At 37.3% G+C, this 23,654-nt stretch overlaps 1 protein-coding gene across 1 annotated transcript in view; it reads right to left on the bottom strand.

The window, feature by feature from the left end:
* KCNH7 (potassium voltage-gated channel subfamily H member 7) overlaps positions 1 to 20,009 on the bottom strand; it is a 445,052-nt gene extending 425,043 nt beyond the window's left edge. Inside the window, exons 1-2 of the mRNA XM_068543961.1 lie at positions 19,934 to 20,009; positions 18,034 to 18,264 (exon numbers count right to left, since the gene is read on the bottom strand). Coding sequence (XP_068400062.1) covers positions 18,034 to 18,264; positions 19,934 to 20,009 — 307 coding nt within the window. The remainder of the gene's footprint in view (positions 1 to 18,033; positions 18,265 to 19,933) is intronic.
* Positions 20,010 to 23,654: the final 3,645 nt, after the last annotated feature.

Below are 23,654 nucleotides of genomic sequence, written 5' to 3'. Positions count from 1 at the left end.
TTTTTTTCCATCCTAGTTCATTAAAAGGGGAGGGACACATTTTCAGTGAAAAAATATAGCCACCCACAATAATACAACTTCCATTTCCACATATCATATAAGTTCTTCAATATATTTATTCAGGTACTTCTTTATTCTATGAACTTTTTTTAGCAGTTATAAAGTGAATGGGACACCATAAGTCAAAAGGAAAAGAGACAGATGAGTGTGGAGGGTATAATTTCTCATGCCTCCATATTTTTCCCACACCCTTCTGGTGATGTTTCATCATGGGCAATGATCTCAACAACCAGTGGTAATTTAAAAGGAATAATTAGTTGGATCTGGAAGGGAAGAAGGATTTTTATGATTACTGTTATTCATAGGCTTTTTATTCTTTTTCAATTGTAGCACTGCAAAAGCTAAATTTGTTTACAAACTCAATTTTACCAGACAAAGATGATTTCCTTTATGTTTGTACTGGATCTGCAAAAATACAAACAATATGAGAATACCAGCTGTACCACTTTCATCTAACTTTCCTCTGAAAAAAAATTTCTCACTCCTTAATTTTGATTTTCTGATACTTGCACTTTCTCCTCAAATTCGGAGAGATCAATTTTCATTTAAATTCATGAGAATGAATAAGTTCACTTTGTATTGAAAATCTGAATTAACTAATTACCTTTTTAATTGTTTTTATTAGAATGTTGATAACTCTATGCTTAATGCTGTCTGTCCCAACTTTTCTGGAGTTGTCCTTCCTACTTAATCCTTTAGACAATTAATTTTACCCCCAAAGCAAGGCTAATTTTATCACCGGATTACAAATAGACAAACACATATGACTAAAGCCTAACAGAGAAGCTGGAAAAAAGATGGCTGTGCACACGCCCTGTGCACACACATGCTTTAACAGATTCAAAGATAAAGATCCTTTATAAGATCTTTGAGAGTCAAAGATATCCTATAAAGAACTGTTGGCATTCAACAAGGAACTCAGTTTCTTTACCTTTAGTCCATTCTGCTCTCATGACTCACTGTGGCTCACAAAGTGGTTAAGGTTAATTCCTTTGCTAAGAAACTTCAACATGGTATTTATAGAGAGAGTCATTTGTAGTCTTATTTCAAAGAGGTCAGCAGGTGCAATATATTCTTTAGAAGAATTCTGACTCATTTCTCCAGATTGCAAGATACTGCCTTTGTCTACACAGTAAGCATTTTAGGCATCACAGGAATGAGTGGCTACATTTTTAAACTCACTAGTTTCAGGAACCTAAAAATTGTTCAAGATAAATCTGTACTATAGAATGGATTACGTTTTGAAGACTCTGATACACAGGGCCAAATATAGGTTGTATTTAGAGTATTCATACATTCAATTTGTCTGGACAGTCCTGGATTTTTCTGTTCTCCTGTTATAATTATTAATAACTTCCCCTTTTATGTTAAAAAGAATCCTTCTTTGGATTACAAATTATATGGTCACTTTAACTATGGTGCCTATATTTGAGTATTTATATCTACATATTTTCTCCAAATCAATAGGTTTCAATTAATTCCACATCTTCGTTTTAAATAAGATTTATCTTGATTCCCAGTAAATCCTGGGAGGAGGAGGGGTAAACTGAGCTTACACCTCACTGTGACTTGAGGAACTATTGCTTTCAAAATACACTGGTTTCTGGAATACCATTCTGGAACTGCTGCAGTGTAGCTGAAAGATAGCTGTGCAGAGAAAAACTGTAAAAGCCCAAGTTGCTCAGACTGCTGACATTTTCAGGGCAACCACACCTAAAACAAAACGAGTTTCAGCATTTCAAAATAGGTCTAAAAATAAATTAAATTATACAGAATTTGATTGAGGCCATAATCACCAGACTAAAGTCCCCGGAATTTCACATTTTAAATTTTCAAGAAATACTGCTGATACATTCTTTTACCTACTGACGTCAAAATTTGGTTCATGTTTTTTACTCAGTCACACATGCGGCTCCAAATTTCCTTTTGAGCACAACACTCAGTAAGAATATCAACTTAATATGTATTTTTAACCCAATTCCTTTTCACATTTTTTAAATGTTCGTATCATTTTATTTGTTAACACTTACATTGCACTTACGAGGTACCAAGAGCTTTTGCAAGTGCTTTTACAAATATAGACACTTTTAGTCCTCATAAATCCCTGTAAGATAGGTCCTATTATTATCATAGTCGCCATTTCACTGATGATGAAGTTGAGGACAGGGCAATTAGGTAACTTGCAGATCACACGATGAATATTTCAGGATTTAGACCCAAGCACCTGACTACAGAGTCCATGACCTTAGACACTATGCTATGCTCCTCCTTTATCATCTGTTTCAAATAGGCAAGAGACAACTTCCACATTATTGAAGAAGTAACCACCAGATCAAATGTTCAGAGAGTTTGCCTCAAGTTTAATTCATTCATTTATTTACTTAAAGAAATTATTTGTTGAGTAGCTACTTTAGGCAATGGGGAAAGAGAGGTGAATTTAAAGTATTTCTGAAACACCAGAAGTGTTTGTCTAAATGCATTTGAGAGAAGATTAGGAGCCTCCAAATTTAAAACATGTAAATGTTTAAAATCCGGAAACAATTTACATTTTTCTATCAAGATGGAAGGTGACTCTATGTCAAATATGTGTGCACCGTGTTTTAGAGACCCTACATGGACAGGAGGGGGGTTGAGGTGGTACAGTAGAGTTCTGAGGGCACAGGCTCTGAAAGAAGACAACCCACACTTAAATCACAGCTTTGTTATATGCTACTTGTGTAGCCTTCAGAAAGCTTATTGACTTCAGCTTCTCAATCTGGAAAATGGGAATAATCAAATACCTACTTGTTAAGATGTCGTGAGGATTAGGAAAAAATGAGATTTCAGAAGAGTACAGGCACACTGTAAGGGCTCAGTGAATGACAGTTACTATTAATATCAGTTGAAGTGTTCATACCACACTCTACTACTTCATTCATCCCAGTTATAGAACAACATATAAGTTACCATAGACAATTTTGCAAGCCCAGTCTTTGAACTCATTAGCAAGATACCAGTGTATACAAATATAAATAAACTAAAATCAACAAAAAGAAAAAATTCCAGGATCTGATTTTTCACTTGAGTTATAGATAAACTGGGTGTAGGGATGGGGGAGGGCTGATTATTCCAATTCTGGAACAATGGAATTGGTAGCAAGAAGGCCCTGCCTGGTTACATTATAATCTCATTACTTCAGAAAAAGTTTTCTGGTTTTTTTGGTGCATATTTCTTGGAATCTTTAACAGAAGTTAGCACGTATTACTTCTGCCGGAATGAAAAGAAAATGCCTGGAATTTCTTGTTTGTTTTTTCTGGGTATTTCAACATGCAGCTAAAATAATTAGAAGGTCGGCTTCACCTTCATTTTTTTATATTTTAATATTTTAATTCTATAACCTCAGATATTCTAGCTAAAATTTGTAAGCCCTCTCTTCTGAAAAAAAAAGTTTTATTGTTACTAGTGATTTTTCAAATGCCACATAGGAAATACTTATGAAGTTACTCTTTCCTATTTGTTTACACTCGAGATTAACTTTCATTTCTATAGCTGAACTGTAGTTCAACCAGACATTTAGCTTTATTTTCTATTATTGAAGAAAAAGCAAGAATATTATAAAATTCTTACTTGGTAAAGATTTAGAGAGCATAATCACTATCCCTCACATTTTCAAAAAATTTAGATTAATAATAAAAAGTACTAACAGAACTCTTTTAAATTAATTATGCTCCAGAGGGAAATTCATCATTGAAGTTACTGGCATCCTCGAAGGAGCCAATAATTAAAACAAATGTTGTGTAACTTGCACTATACTCACATTGTTCTGAATATATTTAAAATAATGAATGTTGGGGGGTGTGAAATTTCAGTAGGACACCTTCTGCTCAACTCTAGAAACATGAACTGCGCAAAGAAACAAGTCCTGCAATTATAGAATGAGAACTGAATAGAAGCCAATGCACAGGACAGTTGGGGCTGTGCATGATTAGTGGCATTTTTGTGTAGTGCTTCATTCGGGGAGCAAATTCTGAGAATAGCAGTTTAGGAATCCATAAATCCTACTGAGTCTTGGTTAAGTGATATTCATTACGAAGAACACCTGGAGGGAAGACCCGAGAACTGAGTCACAGCTAGAAAGATGAGATTACCTGAGCTCTGCATGTCTTGATTAAGTTCCTCTGCAACCTAGGAAGAGAGCGATCTTTCTCTGCAGTCACTTCGGTAGTATTATACTGGGATAGAGTTAGCAGCTTATCTAATACTATGTTGAGTTTCTGTTGCTTGTATATTTCCTCACACATTATTGTGTAATTTTGAGTAATTGATACCACTTACGATTATATTTCATTTCTGTTACATGGTATCCTAGCTGAAAGTTTATTTATTATGAATTTATTGCCTTTCATGCCTATCACTTGAATCTAAACAAAACTACAAAAATTTGAATATATTTATGTATATGTAGATATATTCATATGCGAGTTATTGAATAAAAACTTTTCACTAATCAAGCATTTCATCATAGTTTTCATAGATAATAAGCAATACTGAAAATAACTTAAAATCCAACTCATTCTAAATAGAAAGGAGAAAAAATTCAAGGAACACTGCTAAATAGTCAAAAATTGGTACTAGTTTCTGAATCCAAGACTTGGAAAACTGCCAGCAAATTACTGAAATGAAAATATGAAATGTGAAAAGCAGTTTTTGGAAGACGGACCCTGGTGTGGGGAGGCGCATCCAGACAGGACAGTCCCATAGCTCCATAGGTTCGGCAATATTGAGCACTGTTAGCTCTAAATATTTTCTACACATTTTTCAATAACGATTTGGGGTTAAATTCAGTGATCGGACAATAAGATACTATTTTTATTGGTCAACAAAAATTAAAAAGAATACCAATTTTATTGTACACAGAAAATATGCAATTAAGTGGAATATAATTTGACAGGAGGTACCAAAGGTTTTTAGGTACACATACTGTTTTACCCAGCAATTATACTTCTAGTAGTATATACTAAGGAAAAATTAGTATGCTTTTACAATTATGAAGAGTTGGAAATGGTAGTGTTCAATAATAGGGTATTGTCGGTAATATGTTATTTCCTTCAATGCAATACTTTGTGAATATTAAAATAATTTATGGGCTGGCCATGTTATAAAGATTATACAATCATTAAAATATATACACATTCAGGATAAAGTTTTCAGTGAGGAAAACAGGCTAGAGTTTGGTATATATAATGCTATCCTGATCATATAAAACAAAAGTGGGTGTGTGTGCATATGTGAGTGTATGTGTCTTTGGTAGAAAAATTATAGACAATACATGCCATCATTTTAACAGTGGCTATCTCTTAGGTTCAAGATTATAGGTACTTTTTTTCTGTCTATCCTCTTATTTTCTAATTTTTTGACAGTCGAGTTACACCACTTTGAGAGAGAGTAGACATGAAGTCCTTGCTGAGGTGGTGAAATCCTGTATCAGGATGTGACTGATGAAGTGTCTGCTGATACCATACAGGCCTTACAATCTCAATCCATGACTCAGAGTTGAGGCAAAAGAATTAAATGTGTTTGGAGACACATGTAAGTTTGAGACTGTATTCAGTGTGTGGAGAAAGAGAGCAGAAAAAGACATCAGAATAATTGCAAGGTTTTGAGTATTTGATCATAAAATGATCAAATTTTGATCATTGATATGATTATTTGATGTATTCAACTAAGAAGATCCAGGGACAGCTAGGATGGCCTGCAAATTTGCATATATTATAAGAACATGTAGACATATTCTCCCTTTTATTGACCTGTGGTTGCCCCACCAGAATCAGCTGACTGTGTAGACATTAAGGATCTATCTGGACTGTCCTAACCATTCACCTCTCTCCTTCTAGGTGAACTGAAGAAGGTTGGTTAGTTGTTATGCCTTTTTAGAAAAAGCTACAGGTTATTGAGTACTAGAACAAATTGCTCTATAAGATACAAGCCACATGGGAGCAAGTTAAATTACTCAACTAATAAACAACATAAGTTGTTAATTTTTACAACTCCCATATCTAGGCACAGGATGTTGAATGAGTGAGACTTCTCTAGAACGTGCTACCTGACATTTTCATCAGTGAACAGGTGTATTCCTGGGTTCTTTTAAATTTATTTTTTGCTCTCCTTCCATTTCCTCCCTTTTCAAAATAAGTGCATTGATAAGTCCCTTCAGAGAGTTTAACTTTGAGTGGAAGAGACAGACACAGAAACAAATTAATACAAGAAAATTTCATAGGTGTTCTTGTAGAGACAAGGGGAAAAAAATGTTAGGAACTGTGGACAAGGTTGCCTGAGAAATTTAGAGATCATGTAAAGGAGAGAATGGCAGGCTCTGGGAGGAGTTGGAAGGCACAAGATCGTAGGGTGTGTAGCACAAACTGAGTCTGACATTTGGCCCAAGGTGAAAAAAGTTGGAGATGTTTTAAATAAACCAAACCCTCTTCATACCAGTAAATTAGACTTCCCTTTTAAATACTTTGGTGAATTTTGGTGAATTTTGTTAAATCACATAATTTTGCCAGGAAATAAAACCTTGTTGTAGGAAGGAGAGAGGATAAGAATACATTAGGGCTTCTGCTCCTGAATCACACTACCCCATGCATTTTCTTCTGGATTTCCTGGATAAGGAAATAGACACATAGTAGCTGAGGGAGCCTTAAGTAAAAATGTCTCCCAAACCTAAGTTGACAGTCCAAAACAGAGACACATTTAAGAGCAAAAAAGAGTGCCATTAATAATAATGCAAAGACTACAGGCACACACCAGCTATCATCAACCTACTGAAATCAAACATCCTGCCAAATAGAGATTGACTTTGAATGACTGTCCTGTTTAAAATACAAAATACCTAGGATAAAGCTTGCTTCATTCATTCACCCTTTGGTGCAAATTAAATTAATCAGGTTCACACCTCAAACAATCAATAAGAATCTGTGATTAATAACTAGAATTAGGACATATAGGATGGGGTAGAGTAAGGTTTAAAAAGTGTATCATTTGGAGGCAACAAAGTTTGCAAGCATAGACAAATCTAGATTTTAAACCTCATCTCCACTTTGCCCTGTGATCATCAGTACTTTACTCTGAACTTCATTTAAATCTGTAAAGTGGGATAATGTCTACTCCCAAAGCTGTCATGAAAATCAGATAAAGTAATTTATATAAAGAGCCTGTACAGAATTGGAACTCAATTAACATTAATCCTTTGGGAAAAGATCTATATTGGGTGGAGGGCTATGGTCCATGAACTACAACCAGAAGAACTAAAACCCAGAGTACACAACCATGTATACAAAAGACCTAAATAAATGTGTAGCTAAACATTAACTGATTAACACGATTAAAGAAAATGGATGGTGTACATGGAAATTTTTAGCAAAACCGGAAGAAAATTTAACTAATTTAGCTAAGAGAAGTAAATGGGAACGTGTTTAAAAATTAGTCACACAACATATAATGTTGCACGTTGCATTTATTGGATTCATGCAGTCTTAATTAGTATATTCAAAGCCCTTAGGGCTGTGGTTTCAATAGGTGATCTTTTCTAACGCAAATAGTTTTTTTGCATATAAATACCTTATTTAGTTTTTCCTAGATTTTGTTCTTTACTTGATCTTTGAGAAATTGATTATGAAACCACCACCAATTTTGTACTTTAATTTTTGTCATCACGCACATCATCTTGAGTCATTAATGCAGATTTCACTGAACAGAATTAAGAAGGGTGTTCGGAACACAGAGGTCAGTATGAGAAGACATAGTCATTTTAAGTTGTCTTGAACCCATGCAGTTATTACATGTTTCTCAAAACCGATATTTCAAACAACACACAAGAATTAATGTCCTATCAAAAGAGTGAACGACAACAGAAACACTCCTAATGATTCTCAGGAAAGAAGGAAAAAGGGAGACAACAAAACCAGCAATGGTGAGATTCCACCTGCTGTAACAATGTCTTCTGACTGGTTGTCCTGGAGGAAAAAGCAGGTGAACCAAAGCAGCGTGGCTCGGACAGCCCTGCCCACCAGTGCAGTCCAGTTTGAGGTTATTTTAGAAACTGATCAGGACTAAGGTCCAAAATACACCCCAGTCCTCTCTCACTCCTTCTCCCCAATTCTTATCCACCAAGAGCCAGCTAAGGCTATTTTACCCTTTTTAGAAGTAAAAAGTAGTGCGAGACACTCCAAAAAACAGTGGAAACCACAAAAAGGAGAGCTTGAACACACACAGGTCCACTTAACCGAGCAAAGGGCATGGGAGTTGCCTCAACAACAATTTAACTGTCTACAGAAAGAGTACTTTGATTTTCTTAATTAGATATTTCATACAAATTAAAGAAGCAAGAGGAAGATATGAAATGTTCAGTCATGGTGATACAAGCCTGGTACTCGGTTTTCTTGTAACGCATCTGTGACAAGTGGCAATTTGACCTTCCTAACTGTTCAGTAATAGGACAAATTTCCTCACTATGGTGATTAATGTCTTCCATTGCTTCTCGGTAGTTCTATAATTTTGCTAAATGTAGACAGCACAGTAAAGAGAGAGAAAACATTCATTTGACAATAATAATAATTATTATTTGTATTGTTTTTAATAAGCTAACTTTATTATTGTAGATTTAACACTCATTATTGAGTGACCCTGAGATCAAGCTTTACTACCAATTAAGAATTCTCAAGGGAAGCAGTGAGGGATGAGATGTTCTACTAGATATAAAATGCCAATACTGTGTAACTTGTATAGTCGGTGGGGTAACTGTGTCAAACATAGCAATGAATTCAAGTCACAAGAGAACTTTGTGTCTGGCTATTACACAGAGATTATTGGAGACACTAGTGAGTGACATTTTGATTTGGTGGCGAGTGAACACGGGTAATGGCTTAATAATTCCTAGTTACCAGCTCTTCTCTTTATTAAATATTTTTCTAGTTATCTACATAGTTATAGGCTATGAAGATTATTTAATACCTTAGTTTATTAAGCAAAGAAATAGGTCCGTTAATACAATTAAGGTGAAAATTGTTCCTAAGAACAGCAGGCCAATATCACTGATGAACATAGATGCAAAAATCCTCAACAAAATACTAGCAAACAGAATCCAACAGCACATTAAAAGGATCATACACCATGATCAAGTGAGATTTATCCCAGGAATGCAAGGATTCTTCAATATACACAAATCAATCAATGTGATATACCATATTAACAAAGAAGAATTAAAACCATATGATAATCTCAATAGATGCAGAAAAAGCTTTCAACAAAATTCAGCACCGATTTATGATAAAAAGTCTCCAGAAAGTAGGCATAGAGGGAACATACCTCAACATAACAAAGGTCATATATGACAAACCCACAACCAACATCATTCTCAATGGTGAAAAACTGAAACCATTTCCTCTAAGATCAGGAACAAGACAAGGTGTCCCACTCTCACCGCTATTATTCAACATAGTTTTGGAAATTTTAGCCACAGCAATCACAGAAGAAAAAGAAATAAAAGGAATCCAAATTGGAGAAGAAGTAAAACTGTCACTGTTTGCAGATGACAGGATACTATACATAGAGAATCCTAAAGATGCTACCAGAAAACTACTAGAGCTAATCAATGAATGTGGTAGAGTAGCAGTATACAAAATTAATGCACAGAAATCTCTTGCATTCCTATACACTAATGATGAAAAATCTGAAAGAGAAATTAAGGAAACACTCCCATTTACCACTGCAACAAAAAGAATAAAATACCTAGGAATAACCCTACCTAAGGAGACAAAAGACCTGTATGCAGAAAACTATAAGACACTGACGAAAGAAATTAAAGATGAAACAAACAGATGGAGAGATATACCATGTTCTTGGATTGGAAGAATTAACATTGTGAAAATGCTATACTACCAAAGCAATATACAGATTCAATGCAATCTCTATCGAACTACCAATGGCATTTTTCACAGAACTAGAACAAAAAATTGCATAATTTGTATGGAAACGCAAAAGACCCTGAATAGCCAAAGAAATCTTTAGAAAGAAAAACGGAGCTGGAGGAATCAGGCTCCCTGACTTCAGACTATACTACAAAGCTACAGTAATCAAAGCAGTATGGTACTGGCACAAAAACAGAAATATAGATCAATGGAACAGGATAGAAAGCCCAGAGATAAACCCACGCACATATGGTCACCTTATCTTTGATAAAGGAGGCAAGAATATACAATGGAGAAAAGATAGCCTCTTCAATAAGTGGTGCTGGGAAAACTGGACAGCTACATGTAAAAGAATGAAGTTAGATCACTCCCTAACACCATACACAAAAATAAACTCAAAATGGATTAAAGACCTAAGTGTAAGGCCAGACACTATCAAACTCTTAGAGGAAAACATAGGCAGAACACTGTATAACATAAGTCACAGCAAGATCCTTTTTGACCCACCTCCTAGAGAAAGGGAAATAAAAACAAAAATAAACAAATGGGACCTAATGAAACTTCAAAGCTTTTGCACAGCAAAGGAAACCATAAACAAGATAAAAAGACAACCCTCAAAATGGGAGAAAATATTGCAAATGAAGCAACTGACAAAGGATTAATCTCCAAAGTATATAAGCAGCTCATGCAGTTCAATATCAAAAAAACAAACAACCCAATCCAAAAATGGGCAGAAGACCTATATAGACATTTCTCCCAAGAAGATATACAGATTGCCAACAATCACATGAAAGGATGCTCAACATCACTAATCATTAGAGAAATGCAAATCAAAACTACAATGAGGTATCACCTCACACCAGTCAGAATGGCCATCATCAAAAAATCTACAAATAATAAATGTTGGAGAGGGTGTGGAGAAAAGGGAACCCTCTTGCACTGTTGGTGGGAATGTAAAGTGATATAGCCACTATGGAGAACAGTATGGAGGTTCCTTAAAAAACTAAAAATATAACTAACATATGACCCAGCAATCCCACTACTGGGCATATACCCTAGAAAACCATAATTCAAACAGAGTCATATACCACAACGTTCACTGCAGCATTATTTACAATAGCCAGGACATGGAAGCAACCTAAGTGTCCATCGACAGATGAATGGATAAAGAAGACGTGGCACATATATACCATGGAATATTACTCGGCCATTAAAAAAACGAAATTGAGTTTTTTGTAGTGAGGTGGATGGACCTAGAGTCTGTCATACAGAGTGAAATAAGTCTGAAAGAGAAAAACAAATACTGTATGCTAACACATATATATGGAATCTAAAAAAAAAAAAATGGTTCTGAAGAACCTAGGGGCAGGACAGGAATAAAGATGCAGACGTAGTCCAATGGAATGGACTTGAGGACACGGTGAGGAGGAAGGGCAAGCTGGGACGAAGTGAGAGACTGGCATGGACATATATACACTACCAAATGTAAAATAGATAGCTCGTGGGAAGCAGCCGCATAGCACAGGGAGATCAGCTCGGTGCTTTGTGACCACCTAGAGGGGTGGGATAGGGAGTGTGGGAGGCAGACACAAGGAGGGGATATGGGGATATATGTATATGTATAGCTGATTCACTTTGTTATACAGCAGAAACTAACACACCATTGTAAAGCAATTATACTCCAATAAAGATGTTAAAAAAAATAATAAGAAAAATCAAAACATCACACTTTCCCTATAACACACTTTGCACAAAATCTCCTGATGTTAATCTGTTTCTTGTTTCCCCAGCTCTATGTTTCCATTTCTTATCTTCTCTGTGTTCTTTGTGTGAATGCTAATTGAGCACATAGTTCATACCAGGCAGTCTTCCATACATTCTGGACATAGAAATTAATAAGACTTGGTATTTTCTTTGAATGAGCTCAAAATTAACTACAATAATATATAATGACATGTAGCACATCCCAGGTGCTACCCTGGAGTCGAGAACCAAGGGTTGTAGAGATACAGAGGAATGTTAATGTTCAGGAACAGGCAGTGGGGGCATCAGGAAGAACATCACAGAGATTTGTTTTGATCTGTCGTTGGAAGGATGATAATGCTTTCTTTAGGGTGAGAAGCTGAGGGAAATGCAATCCCATCACAGAGACTTTGCGGTGTTTATTATAGGTAAAGGAAGACTTCTGAAGGGTGAACAAAGCCTTGGTGACATAAAAGGGCATGGGTTCTTTCAGAATCTCTGAGCAGTCCAGTATTATGGGAGCATAAGATTTGTAGGAGAAATGGAGTTGGCAAGATATTCAACTAATTGATATTTATCAAACACATATTATGGGCAGGAAACCACACTATAAATAATGCTATGTACTTTGTTCTATATAAAACATTCAATCAGCCTAACAAAGTAGATGTTATTCTCCAAATATATCTCAGAAAAGGAAACTGAGGCATCAAGAAGGTAAACTTGATCAAGTTCACCTAGTTACTGTCAGAGCTGGGGGTCCAGCTAGTTCCTCTAAACACATCCTACTTAAAAAATCAAGTGAATTCAACTCTGAAGGCACCAAGTATCATACTAAAGAGTCCAGAACTTTATCAGTGAGAGTTTTAAGGACTTAAGATAGCTTTTTAAGCCAAGGCATGACCTAAGTAGTTTGAGCAGAAAATATGGAAAAGTTTTTAAGGGCTTGGGCATCACCACTTAAGTGTGATTTGGCAAGTTCATCTCTCTCAGGTGCAGGGCTCTCCTCATAAAATAAGGAGAATAAGAGCATATATCTTATGGGATTGTTGTACTCATTATTTAGTACATGAAATTCATTTACAATGACTTTTGGCTCTGATAAGTCATCAGTCGTATGTGATTTTTATTTCAGAAATAGCTCTCTGATGGTATTGTAGAGAATGAATTGTAAAGGGAGGGAAGCTTCAGTCCTCAATCCTCCAGAAGAAGGATGAAGAGGGCTTCAACAGAGCACTTGGCAGTGATGGAAACGTGGGGTTGGCATTAGGAGATATTTCAGATGTAAATATTGAAAGGAATTGGGGACTAACTGGCTTTAGGGAGAACAGAGAGCAGACAACAGAAAATGACCCTGAGATTTCTAGATTAGATGGCCAGATGAATGTTGATGTCTTAACATTTTATACTCCAACTGCTACTTCCCTGCGAATCAATTATCCTAGGACTCTCTCTACTGCTGACCACCAGTAATTGATTTAGTGATTATTTATAGCCAAAAAATAAAAATAAAAACAACATTGGAAGCCAACAGAAGCCAGAGAAGTCAGTTCCTCCCACTAAGTCTAGCCTACGCCTATAGCCCTAAGCTGACCGTGTTCTCAAGCCCCTTGGGTGAGAAAGTAACTGAGTAGTTATTCCGCAACCTGGCAGACGAGACAGCTTCTTTTCAGCACCAAACGTGTTTAGAGGTATGGTGCTGGTGGTGGGGAAAAGGGCTGATGAACAGAGCGCACCCACAGTTTTAGGACATTTTGTTTTCACTTGGGACAATACTGAAATAAAATTTTCAAACTGTGAGGAGGAGAGTTTTTTGAGAATTCTTATTTTATCAACAAATACAATTGATCAAATCTAAATTCTATACAATAACTAGAGTCCATGAAACGCTATGAAGTTTAGTTATGTAAAAGAAAATGTAGTTTATGTTACTGTTGTTACTATATACTACTGGACGGAGCATGAAAATGCATAAACTGAAAGTTTAAATGAACACCGAAACACATTCTAGGCAAGATCTTCCCTGGAAAACTTTCTTGTTGCTTGAATTACACGCACACAAAATATATTTCTAGTTTTCTCTAAAGACTACCATCTTTATCTCTACTTACATAATTCAGAAATTAAGAGGGCTGAATATTTGCATGCTATATAACATATAAAGCTATTATAAAATTTATTTTGGAGCTATTAAAATTTTAACTAAACTACACTGCTTCTTTAATAAGTTTGCCTTATGTATAGTGACAAAAGGTGAGAGGAAATACACATAGACAAGTTTATTTTAGATGTGGGGAACAGAGGAAGAGTGGTAATTAACCCTAAATTCTGGTCTCCATTTATATAAAAGCTTCTTCAATTCATAGTCTATATAGTGTTTTTCTTTAAAAATAATTTCAAGAAAACATCTTGGGGTTTAGAAGATGGAAATGCACATTAGTCACTCTATGATTCAAACATCCTGAAAGCAGAGATAAGGTTGGATACTCCTTTGCATCTCCTCCTACTGTTTCTCTAGTGCCTAAGACCTTACCTGAGAGAGAGGTGGCACTCAGTATGCATCTTCAACTTTACTCCTAACAACACAGTCTTTTCTATAAGGCCTTTTCTCATAATTCTTAGAGATGGTAGATTCAATCCTACCAAACCAAAACCTCTTTTGAGTTGAGTTGAATCAAACAATACCTCTGGAACTTTGTACTGGTCCCAGCATGACTGGTGCCCTGTCTGGATCTGGTCTCTGACTGGATCAGAAAAGGACTTCCCTCAGCCCCTTCTCATCCTTTAGTTCTTTAAAAGCAACACAAAGATAGGGACATTTCTGATTTGCTAAAAAAAAAAAAAAAAAGTTGCCATTGCACTATGTCTGAAAGCATAGTGGCAAAAATACAGAAACACTCTGACCTCTAAAAATAATGCATTTTAAGTCCTGTTTTCCTACTGAGTTAAGACCTTTATTTCTCTTGGAGAAATTTACTTTGATTTTTCCAAATGCTTAGAGTGGCTTGATAATTTAAGGTAAAAATCACATATCTAGATGTGACGGAGGCAGTTTAGCACTTCAACTAGCTAGCTCTGTTCCATGACACACCCCAGACCAGATGAGCAATAAATTAAAGGATGACCAACTAAATTGTTCTTCTGTTACCTTACTATTAACATCATCTCCAAACTATGAGCTAGTTAATAGCTGAAGTGTTTGCTATTTCTCAATCACTATTGCTTAAAAGGTGTTTTTAAAGTACATGTATTATGCTATTAAAATACATGCCCATCCTTATATAAGCTTCAGCGTAATTATAGTTTTGTATAATTAGAGTTTTATGTCAAAAGATTTACAGCTTTATCACCTCAAGCAATATTTCACAGCTGCCAAGAATGATTTATGCAATAATGACTTCAGCTGTAAAATAGAATCCTCAAAGGAAGGGCTGTCAAGTATTCCTACTGCAAATAACTAGGTTTTAAAAAATTGATATTCTGGTAAACAGCAAGCCCAACTGTACCTGGTAAAATCACATAAAGGAATATTGTAGGAAGCATTGCTTCACAGTGGTGATCATGCAGCTCACCATACACCACGTCAATGTGAACTCCTTGCATAGATCAAAAGTTTAAACTGCTTATAAAGCCTCTGGGTCACTTTGGAAAACAAGCTTTCAGAAATAATGCCATGGGCATACTTTTGTTACTCCAGTGTGAGTGAATGGAAAAAATGGAAACAGTATATCTCAACTTTTTGTTAATTTTCTCACTGTGCTTATTGCATCACGATTCATATTACAATGAAATGCTAAATAAAGCATAAATAAAGGAAGCATATACTGCATATACTTACGAAACCAAGAACCTCTCAAAAGTAAATGACCTCAATAATAAAGAATGAAGGAAACTTTGGGAAACAAACCAATGAAAATGTTGGTGATCTTGTCCTTTCCTGCTTTTATAAATGCAGAGTGGCTGGCAGGGAAGACTTTCAAAGCATTTGAACTTCACAAGCTCTGACTGATTTTGCAGTTGCCATGTGAATAAAACTAATACACTCAGAAGATTCTATTCAAGGTATCTGAACTAGTAGCAAAAACACAAGTTTATTACATTCAGAGCAGATAAGTCTGACTGTGTCTTCTCAATCTACAAAGGTCATTCAAATTAATATTTTTCTTTGGAAAAAAAGAAAAAGCTGGCCCATCACCTCATGTTCCCCATAAAAATAAAAGCAAAATAGGCAGCATCTGTCATTGACTCTGAGGATACTCAAGCCCTTGAAGATTGAGTCACAACTGAAAATGAAGGCAACAGAATCAAAATTATCACCAAAGGTTGATATTTATATACCTAAACAAGCTTCCAAATAAAGATTCCTTGTCTAAAACAACGAGGTTTTAATTCATATAACCAAGCAAATCACTGATGGTATGATTTGCATTAGTCAATGTACCAGCACTTTTACTGTAGAAATTTTTACATCCATGTTTGTGACTCCACATTAAATTGGTTTTTAAAGGTGTTTTGAGATCATTTTACACAGTCACATTGTACAAGTTAAACTAGGCTTCCAAACATCACCATTTTACTTGCAGTTTAATAAATAACACTCTTTTCTATCTGAAAATATGGTCTGAAAAATATAGTTAGTATCTAAGTGATCCCTACAGTCCAGATTCATTTTATACTTAAATTCTACAAGTTGAAAAAATTCTTAAATGTACCAGAAAACATTAGAACCAACACACCCTACAGTAACCACAATACAGACTATGGGACATCGTGATAGATACTCATATGGGAAAAAATGTCAGACATCCAACTGTTGGCATCAGATACACACACAAAAAAGATGAACTGCATTTGAGTAGTGAGAGCCTCTGTCCAAGAAATGCTTTCAAGACAACAGAGCAATTAAGCTATTTCTAGTATGCCAACCCTACTGATGGAAAAGTAGGGGGAAAATGAGAACTTTAAAACCTATCTCTATTTTGATTGGTAATGATATAACTGATTTCATTCCAGATTAATCCAAAGTTATACAAACCTGTTCCAGTCACACTTTGTTATTCATACCCACTTAAGATGATGTTAAGGAAAATCCAGTAATTAAGAGTTGTACATTTTCTATCATGAAATATTTAATTATGAGAAAATAAGAGGAAGAGCTAAACCTTTTCCCTGTTAGAATGTATTTTACCAAATGATGAGTCATTATATGATATAAGCTATAACACATCATTCATTTACTCGTTTATAAATCTTAAGAGCTACCTAAAAATCTGACTAGATACCCCTCTGCCTCACTGATTTCTATCAATGGAATTTAAAAAATGATAAAGCAATATCAACAAAACAAACGATAACATGCATTTTTAATTGATTTACCTTTAAGCTCTAAATTGTCAGATATCATTAAGTGTTCACATTTCAGAATGTATATACTTTAAAATGGGTATATCTGAATATTCATACATGTGAGTTAATATACATATATTATGTATATAATGAATGCATGCCCATTTCTTTGAGAACTATTATAGGTCTAACAGGTTTATGCTCCCATAGCAAGCCTAAAAGAAGGAGGAGTGCCCTTGAGGTTGAGGTGTGACCTTAAGTTTCAGATGCCAGTTTTGCTGCAGCTATAAAAATGAATACTAATAATTCTACATATCATAGTTCCTTTTCTCCATTTCTTACTTTTGGACAAATCTTGAATACATGAACAGCCTTTATTATTTGAATATACATAGGTTTACTAGACCAATTTTATAAGTTCCTATATATCATCCTTAATCTTATATAAAAAGGATCAAAAGAAACAAGAGGTGTTGCCTACCAAATAAAGCTGAAGAGCCAAGAAACGTCTATAACAGTAACAGTCTTAGTTTCAGATATACATTTTTCTACAAGACTTTGTGAAATATTTTCAAGTTCAAGCAAATAAAACCTTATTTCTCTCCTACTAAATGCGTATCAGCGCAACCAGGAAATTATTGGCTTTTAAGTTATTCCTTAGGGAAGAGAGTAAGATTGATTTGTGGCATTTTGTCCTCAGTGACATTAAGTTACTGGACTTTTGAAGAGTACAGAGTACCCTTATTCAAAAAAGAAATTGTCCGTACTAGTCCACTAATGAGAGTCTCCACATTTCTTGAATCCTGCAACACTACAAGCAAATCATATGTCTCCAATTGACTATTAGGGGCTTCTCTGACTATGAACTTTCAGTAATCAATTGTCAAAATTTCATCTTAATGGAATAAAACACAAGGAATCTTAAATAGATAAACTTTACCATTTTTGTGATAGTAGGTGACCTCCACTTTCCTCTCCTCTGACCCCAGCAATGCCTGGGCAATTTGGGCAATATCATGCCTCTTGGTCTCGGGCCCATGGAGAAAGTCGCAGGTGCATGGCTTTTGCATGACATCTGGCCTGGAGAAACCAGTCATCTCGCAGAACCCATCGTTGCAGTAGATGATGGCACAGTTCTGCACTCTGGCATTTGCAATGATAAATTTTTTATCTGTAATGAAAAGATAGTAGGGCATCTTTTAAAAAGCTTCCTCAAGATTCTCATAAACACTGGAACAATTTGTTGCATAATAGGAGATCTGAAATGCAGGTGCTTCCCAAATTGCTAACTGCCCAGATTTTAAAAGGAAAAAAAAAACTCTAAATAAGAAATTAATGGTCCTAAGTAGTTTTAACAAAAAGTATTAAGAAGCTTTTCTTCAAATTTTGAGACTATCATTTCCCAAATAGTCTAGTTCTCAAGCCCTGTGATTCTCAAGGGTCCTAATGCACACTCAGATAAGCAGCTGGCCCATTGATAGTTCCAGAATGCCATTTAATTGTAAGGTATTTTAGAAGCCAAAACAGTGAAGCATCCTGTAGCTGTCAGGTTCCTCATTTCAACCTTGGCCCTTAGAGTACAACTTTCTTAGAGTAGTTATTATTCCTGGATTTGGCTTTTCTCTATCTCTCTAAGGCATACTACACACATCATATTAAAAAAAAAAAAAATGAAACTATTAGCAATGAAATTATTTTACATTAATTAGTAGTTTAATAATGCAAAGGTTCACCTTTTCATAATATGTATTATCCAGAAGACAAAAATATTTACACACACACACACACAGTAAATATCATGTTATCACCTTTTTACATTTACTTTGGGGGACCCTGCATTTTTGTATGGTAGTAGGGATTTTAGTACAAAGGGCTTATTAATTCTGATCACAAATTATATTTACTATTTCCAAATAAAATATGAAACAGGATACACAAGTTTATTTTGAACACAAAGTACTATATCCTCCCATCACTAAATGCAGTGCCAAAATAACTGCATAATGTACAAAAATAAATGTGTTAATGTAGTTTTAAGGAAATGTCAAGTATAAATTTAACAAGTATAGGATCTAAAATTAATGTATTTATATAACAATTATGTACTCCTCATAATTAGTGCATATGAGAATATTACATTTCTCTGCATTCAGTCTTTGTGCGATTTACTTATTACACTTCAATTTTTAAATTTCTAGTGGAAATTTAAGGGGATAATGAAGGGACAAAAATATTCTTTAAATAATGAACTGTTTGCCTTGGGAATCAACACGGATCAGATATTACTTTTCCCAAATTATCCAGCTTGGGATTTGCATTGATTCCATGCAAAGTTTAGCTTCTATAAACTAGCAAAAGCAACCATCCCTGTCATACCACAGCCTTGCAATTTAACCAAGGTAATAAAATACAGTTTGCATAGCCATTTACATCGCTGCTACCATTAACACTCTCTTGTTCCAACAGTATGCTCTGCCCTGCTCCTGACTTTCAGAAAGTCTACAATAAAACGGCCACAAAATATAAACCCATGTTACACCAGTACGTTCCCTGTAAGATAGTAGAAGAGTAGGACATTAAGTGGCAAGGCAGATAATGGAGCAGTGGGAGAGGAGGATCAAATTGCCTCCTATAATGGAGACCATAATCTAAAATGTAAATCACAATTAATATCACAGGCAGAACACTCGCGCTGCCATTCGAACCTCCTGACTCGGTTTCACAGCCTCTGAACTTGACAGAGCCCCGGAGTTGCCGTCTCCTCAGCTTGGAAGCGGCGGACGCCAAGTGCACTATCGAAGCAGAAAGCGAGGGAGAGAGAAGAGAACAAATGAACTTACTTTGCCCTTCAAATTTCCGTATGATTGTCCCCAGAAATGTGTTTTGTGGTGCCACATGCCCCCTGCGAACGGGCATGTTGACCCCGGTCTTCCGAGGAGCGCTCCCCGCGAGCTCCGGAGTTCTCCCGGGATCTCTCCTCGGCTAGAGCCCAGGCCAGCACGCGAGCCGCTCTTTGTGGCAGAGCATCCTCTTTTGAAACCAGAAATCTCTTCCCATTAGCACCACTTCTAGACACCCGCTTTCCCCACCGGAGTCCAATCCATTCCCCTCACCTTCCGGAGGGGGCCTCGCACCGGACTGCCGCGGGGGAGAGGCTTTGGGGGTGGGGAGCGGGAAGGAGGCGGGGTGAGGGGAGGCGGCAGGGGAGGGAAGGAGGGAGGGAGCGGTGGGGGGAGGGGGGCGGGGAGTCACAAGGGCAATCGATCTGTTTCTTTTCTCCCAAACAGCGTCGATTTCCCAGCGCAAATGGGCTTAACCTGGCGGTGGCCCAGAGCTGCGAGGATGGCTAAGGAGGGGCGGCGGGGGGGGCGGGGGGGGGGGGCGGCGGCGGGACGGAAGACTTGGGCGGCTTTTGCAGGAAAGGGAGAAAGACAAGGAGGCTGGGGGGGTGGGGGTGGTTGACGTTTCTATCCCCGCCCTCTCCCCCTACACACACACACACACACACAAGCGCGCGCTGCCTTTATCACACACACACACACACACACAAGCGCGCGCTGCCTTTATCCCGGGAGCTTGGGCGCCGCCACAGCTCGGATTACTCAAGCGTGCTTTAGCGGAAGCCAGCCAAGAAATCTCCAAAACTCAGTGACAAACAGCTACTCTGGGAAGGTGATCTCCACGGCCACCGGCCCCAGGGCCCCATTCCTGAGCTCCTCACGCCTCGGTAGCTAAAACACCCTTAGCTGCAAAGAAAAGACAGGTGGGAAAACGGTCCCTCAGTGAAGACAATTTCTAAGCCCTGGTGGCTCAGGAGGTTGAAGATTGAGGATGAACCCCTGAAGGGTGCTGGTTTCGCCTCAGGGTGCAGCTCGGAAGCCTGGGCTCGGCGGAGGTGGGTGCTGAAGCCTGGGCTGAATTGGCACTCCTGTCCCAGCCCGGCGCTGAGCCGCGCCTCCCAAAGACTGGAGGCTGCTGGCGCCGCGCTGAGCATGCCCGGTTTCACTGCTTGAACCCCTGAGGAGTTGCAAGGTTGGGGGTGATGAGGTCTCTCCGCGCTGCAGCTTGCGAGAAAGATAAGAAGGCCAAAGACTATGTAAGCAACTGGTAGAAAACAAGGAAGGAGTTTGAAATGGGCGAGGCTGGGCAAGAGGGGGCAGGAACAAAAGGTGGGTGGGGCTAAGAGTTACCAGCCTTGGCGTGACCTCCCATGCCACTCATCTCCTGAACACACTAGGGACACCATTCTGCTTTCTTCTACCATTTCTAAGAAATCATCTCGTATATGATAGGAAAGGGTTCAGGGGAGAGAATAGTCCTCTCTGCTCTTGCTTCTCAGAGCCTGCCAACACGGGAACCTCATGGTATACATACACTTCTGCCCAAACAGTCCTCCTGGAGACTTAGGAAATCATATGTGACAAGCCATGCCAAGGGAGGGTGCTTTCTAAGTTGTTTCTCTAGTTTTTCATGCTTCTTTCCCTTCATTTATGTCATCTCCTCCCTTAACCAAGTAGTCAGCCCTCTCCACGCCCCTTTCTCTAAATGGAATTTGCCACCACTACAACCTACAGAACTAGAACACGGAAAAAATCTCTAGTTTCTGCTGGCGATAAGGGTCCTATCAAAACACCTAGTTGCATGATGGAGTTTTGAGTGTTCTCGCAGCCCATTAGCCTGCTTTGCCTGTGCCTTGAGTAACTCGGGTTCATAATTTTTCAGTTACAACCTCGAAGTCTGAAGTGAAAAAAAATGAGAATGGAACTGCAAAGGGCTGAGAAGGAGGGTTAAATTAAGACGGTGAATCATGTGGATTGTAATAAATAACAAGGAAATAAACATAACTTTTACTCATGCTCCAGAAAACAAAAGCCAAGGGGAAAAAAAGAAAAGAAAAAAAAAAACAAGAACCTAAGCAATTCTCAATCTTTCCTATCAGAAAAATGAAAATAAATCAGGAGCATTGCCTGGGAATGTTGAATTCTCCGGTTAGATTTACTTAAAAAGAAGAAATCTATGACAACCCTTAGGCTCTTATGGTAGCTTGAGCTTTCCTGAATCCGTGAAGTTCCCTCTCTCGGAATATAAAAAGGCACGCTCCTCCAATGTACGGCTTTATTTTCTCCCCGTTCTCAGTAAAAGTAGATCTTTCTGTTTGCTGACTGCAGCTGGGCTTGTGAAACGACAAGACTTGTCTCCCAGGTACTAAACGTGTGGAGCTATCCATGGTGCTGACTCTGACTATGTCGTTAGCAACTGCTCTCTGTCTACATCCAGCCACACACAATAGAACTGCAAACTCAGGCAAGTGTCCCTGATATGTTCACATACACTGCTTGTCTTCCTTCACCGGATGTCCGCAGAAACACAGAACGCTACTTGCGTCCCATTTCTAAAATACCTTCTTTTTCTACTTAGCTTCTCAGCTGAACCCAAGCTCAAATGAATTCCTCCCAAAATGCATCAAGGACTCCAGAAAAAAATGAACAAACCACACATTGTGTGCATTGTAATTAAGGTTTCATGTACACTGTAAAGGCATAATAACACAACGCTAAGCTATGGAAAGGTTGTACGGTAAAAAATTTTTTTTCAAATCACATGTAAATTCAGTGAATGAATATTGCTTTAAAGAGAAATGGGCATTTCCAAATGCACACATTGGAAACACGTTTATCTGTCATATGACAAGATGTATGGGCATGTAGAAGGTAACAGTGCATAATGTCTCTAGTTATGAGTCTGATACAAACTTTCACAGATTATTGAGTCTGGAAACCCTTGAAATTCCACCTTAAGGGAGGAAAAGTGGCTTCTTCAAGAGGAAAAGTGACTTTTGAAAAGTGACTATTTGTTCCCCAAAGTATTCTTTCTGCCCCTACCACCTTCAGTGTGGTCTCTGCTCATTGGTTCTGGGTAATTACACATATGATGGTTAAAGTTCCATTGTCTGTGTTCATATGAGCAATCACCGTGGGCTTCACATTTTTTCCAACTTCATTTAGCTCTAAGATTAGTTCTATTAAGGATTCAGTATAAGATCATAGGACATTCTATAACCTATATATTGTAATTGATTGATCTGAGCAGAAGATTAAAGGCATCCTGTTTCTAAATTACCCCAGTAATCGTGTTCATGCATTATACATTGGTACAGTGGAGACAAGTACATCAATCCATATTCAGCCAATAATAGAATCAAACGAGAAGATGGCCATCATGGCTGCTTGCTGGCTGGAAAATCACCCCTCCCTTCAGTCCCACCCTCTATAAAAATGAACTTTAGATTTTGTGTTGAAGCCAGGTTTCATAAGTTTTTAGCAATTTGGGACTTCTTTTGGAAGTCCAAATACTGAGCAAAGCACATACGTTCCACTGTTGAAATCCTATCAAGTGTACAGTTTAACACTGAACACAGTATACTTATGGGTGAGGATAGAGAATAGATTCAGATGTATTCTTAAAATTACTTGTCTCTGTTACTTTAAAATTAAGTAGTTTAGGATTTACAGTATGTTGAAACTTTTTAACAATGCCTACCACATAGTAAGTACTCCATAA

The sequence above is a fragment of the Eschrichtius robustus genome, chromosome 5 (genome assembly GCF_028021215.1).
Source record: "Eschrichtius robustus isolate mEscRob2 chromosome 5, mEscRob2.pri, whole genome shotgun sequence".
Lineage (NCBI taxonomy): Eukaryota > Metazoa > Chordata > Mammalia > Artiodactyla > Eschrichtiidae > Eschrichtius > Eschrichtius robustus.
Note: the sequence above shows the minus strand (reverse complement) of the source record. Positions and strands in the feature narration are given on the sequence as shown.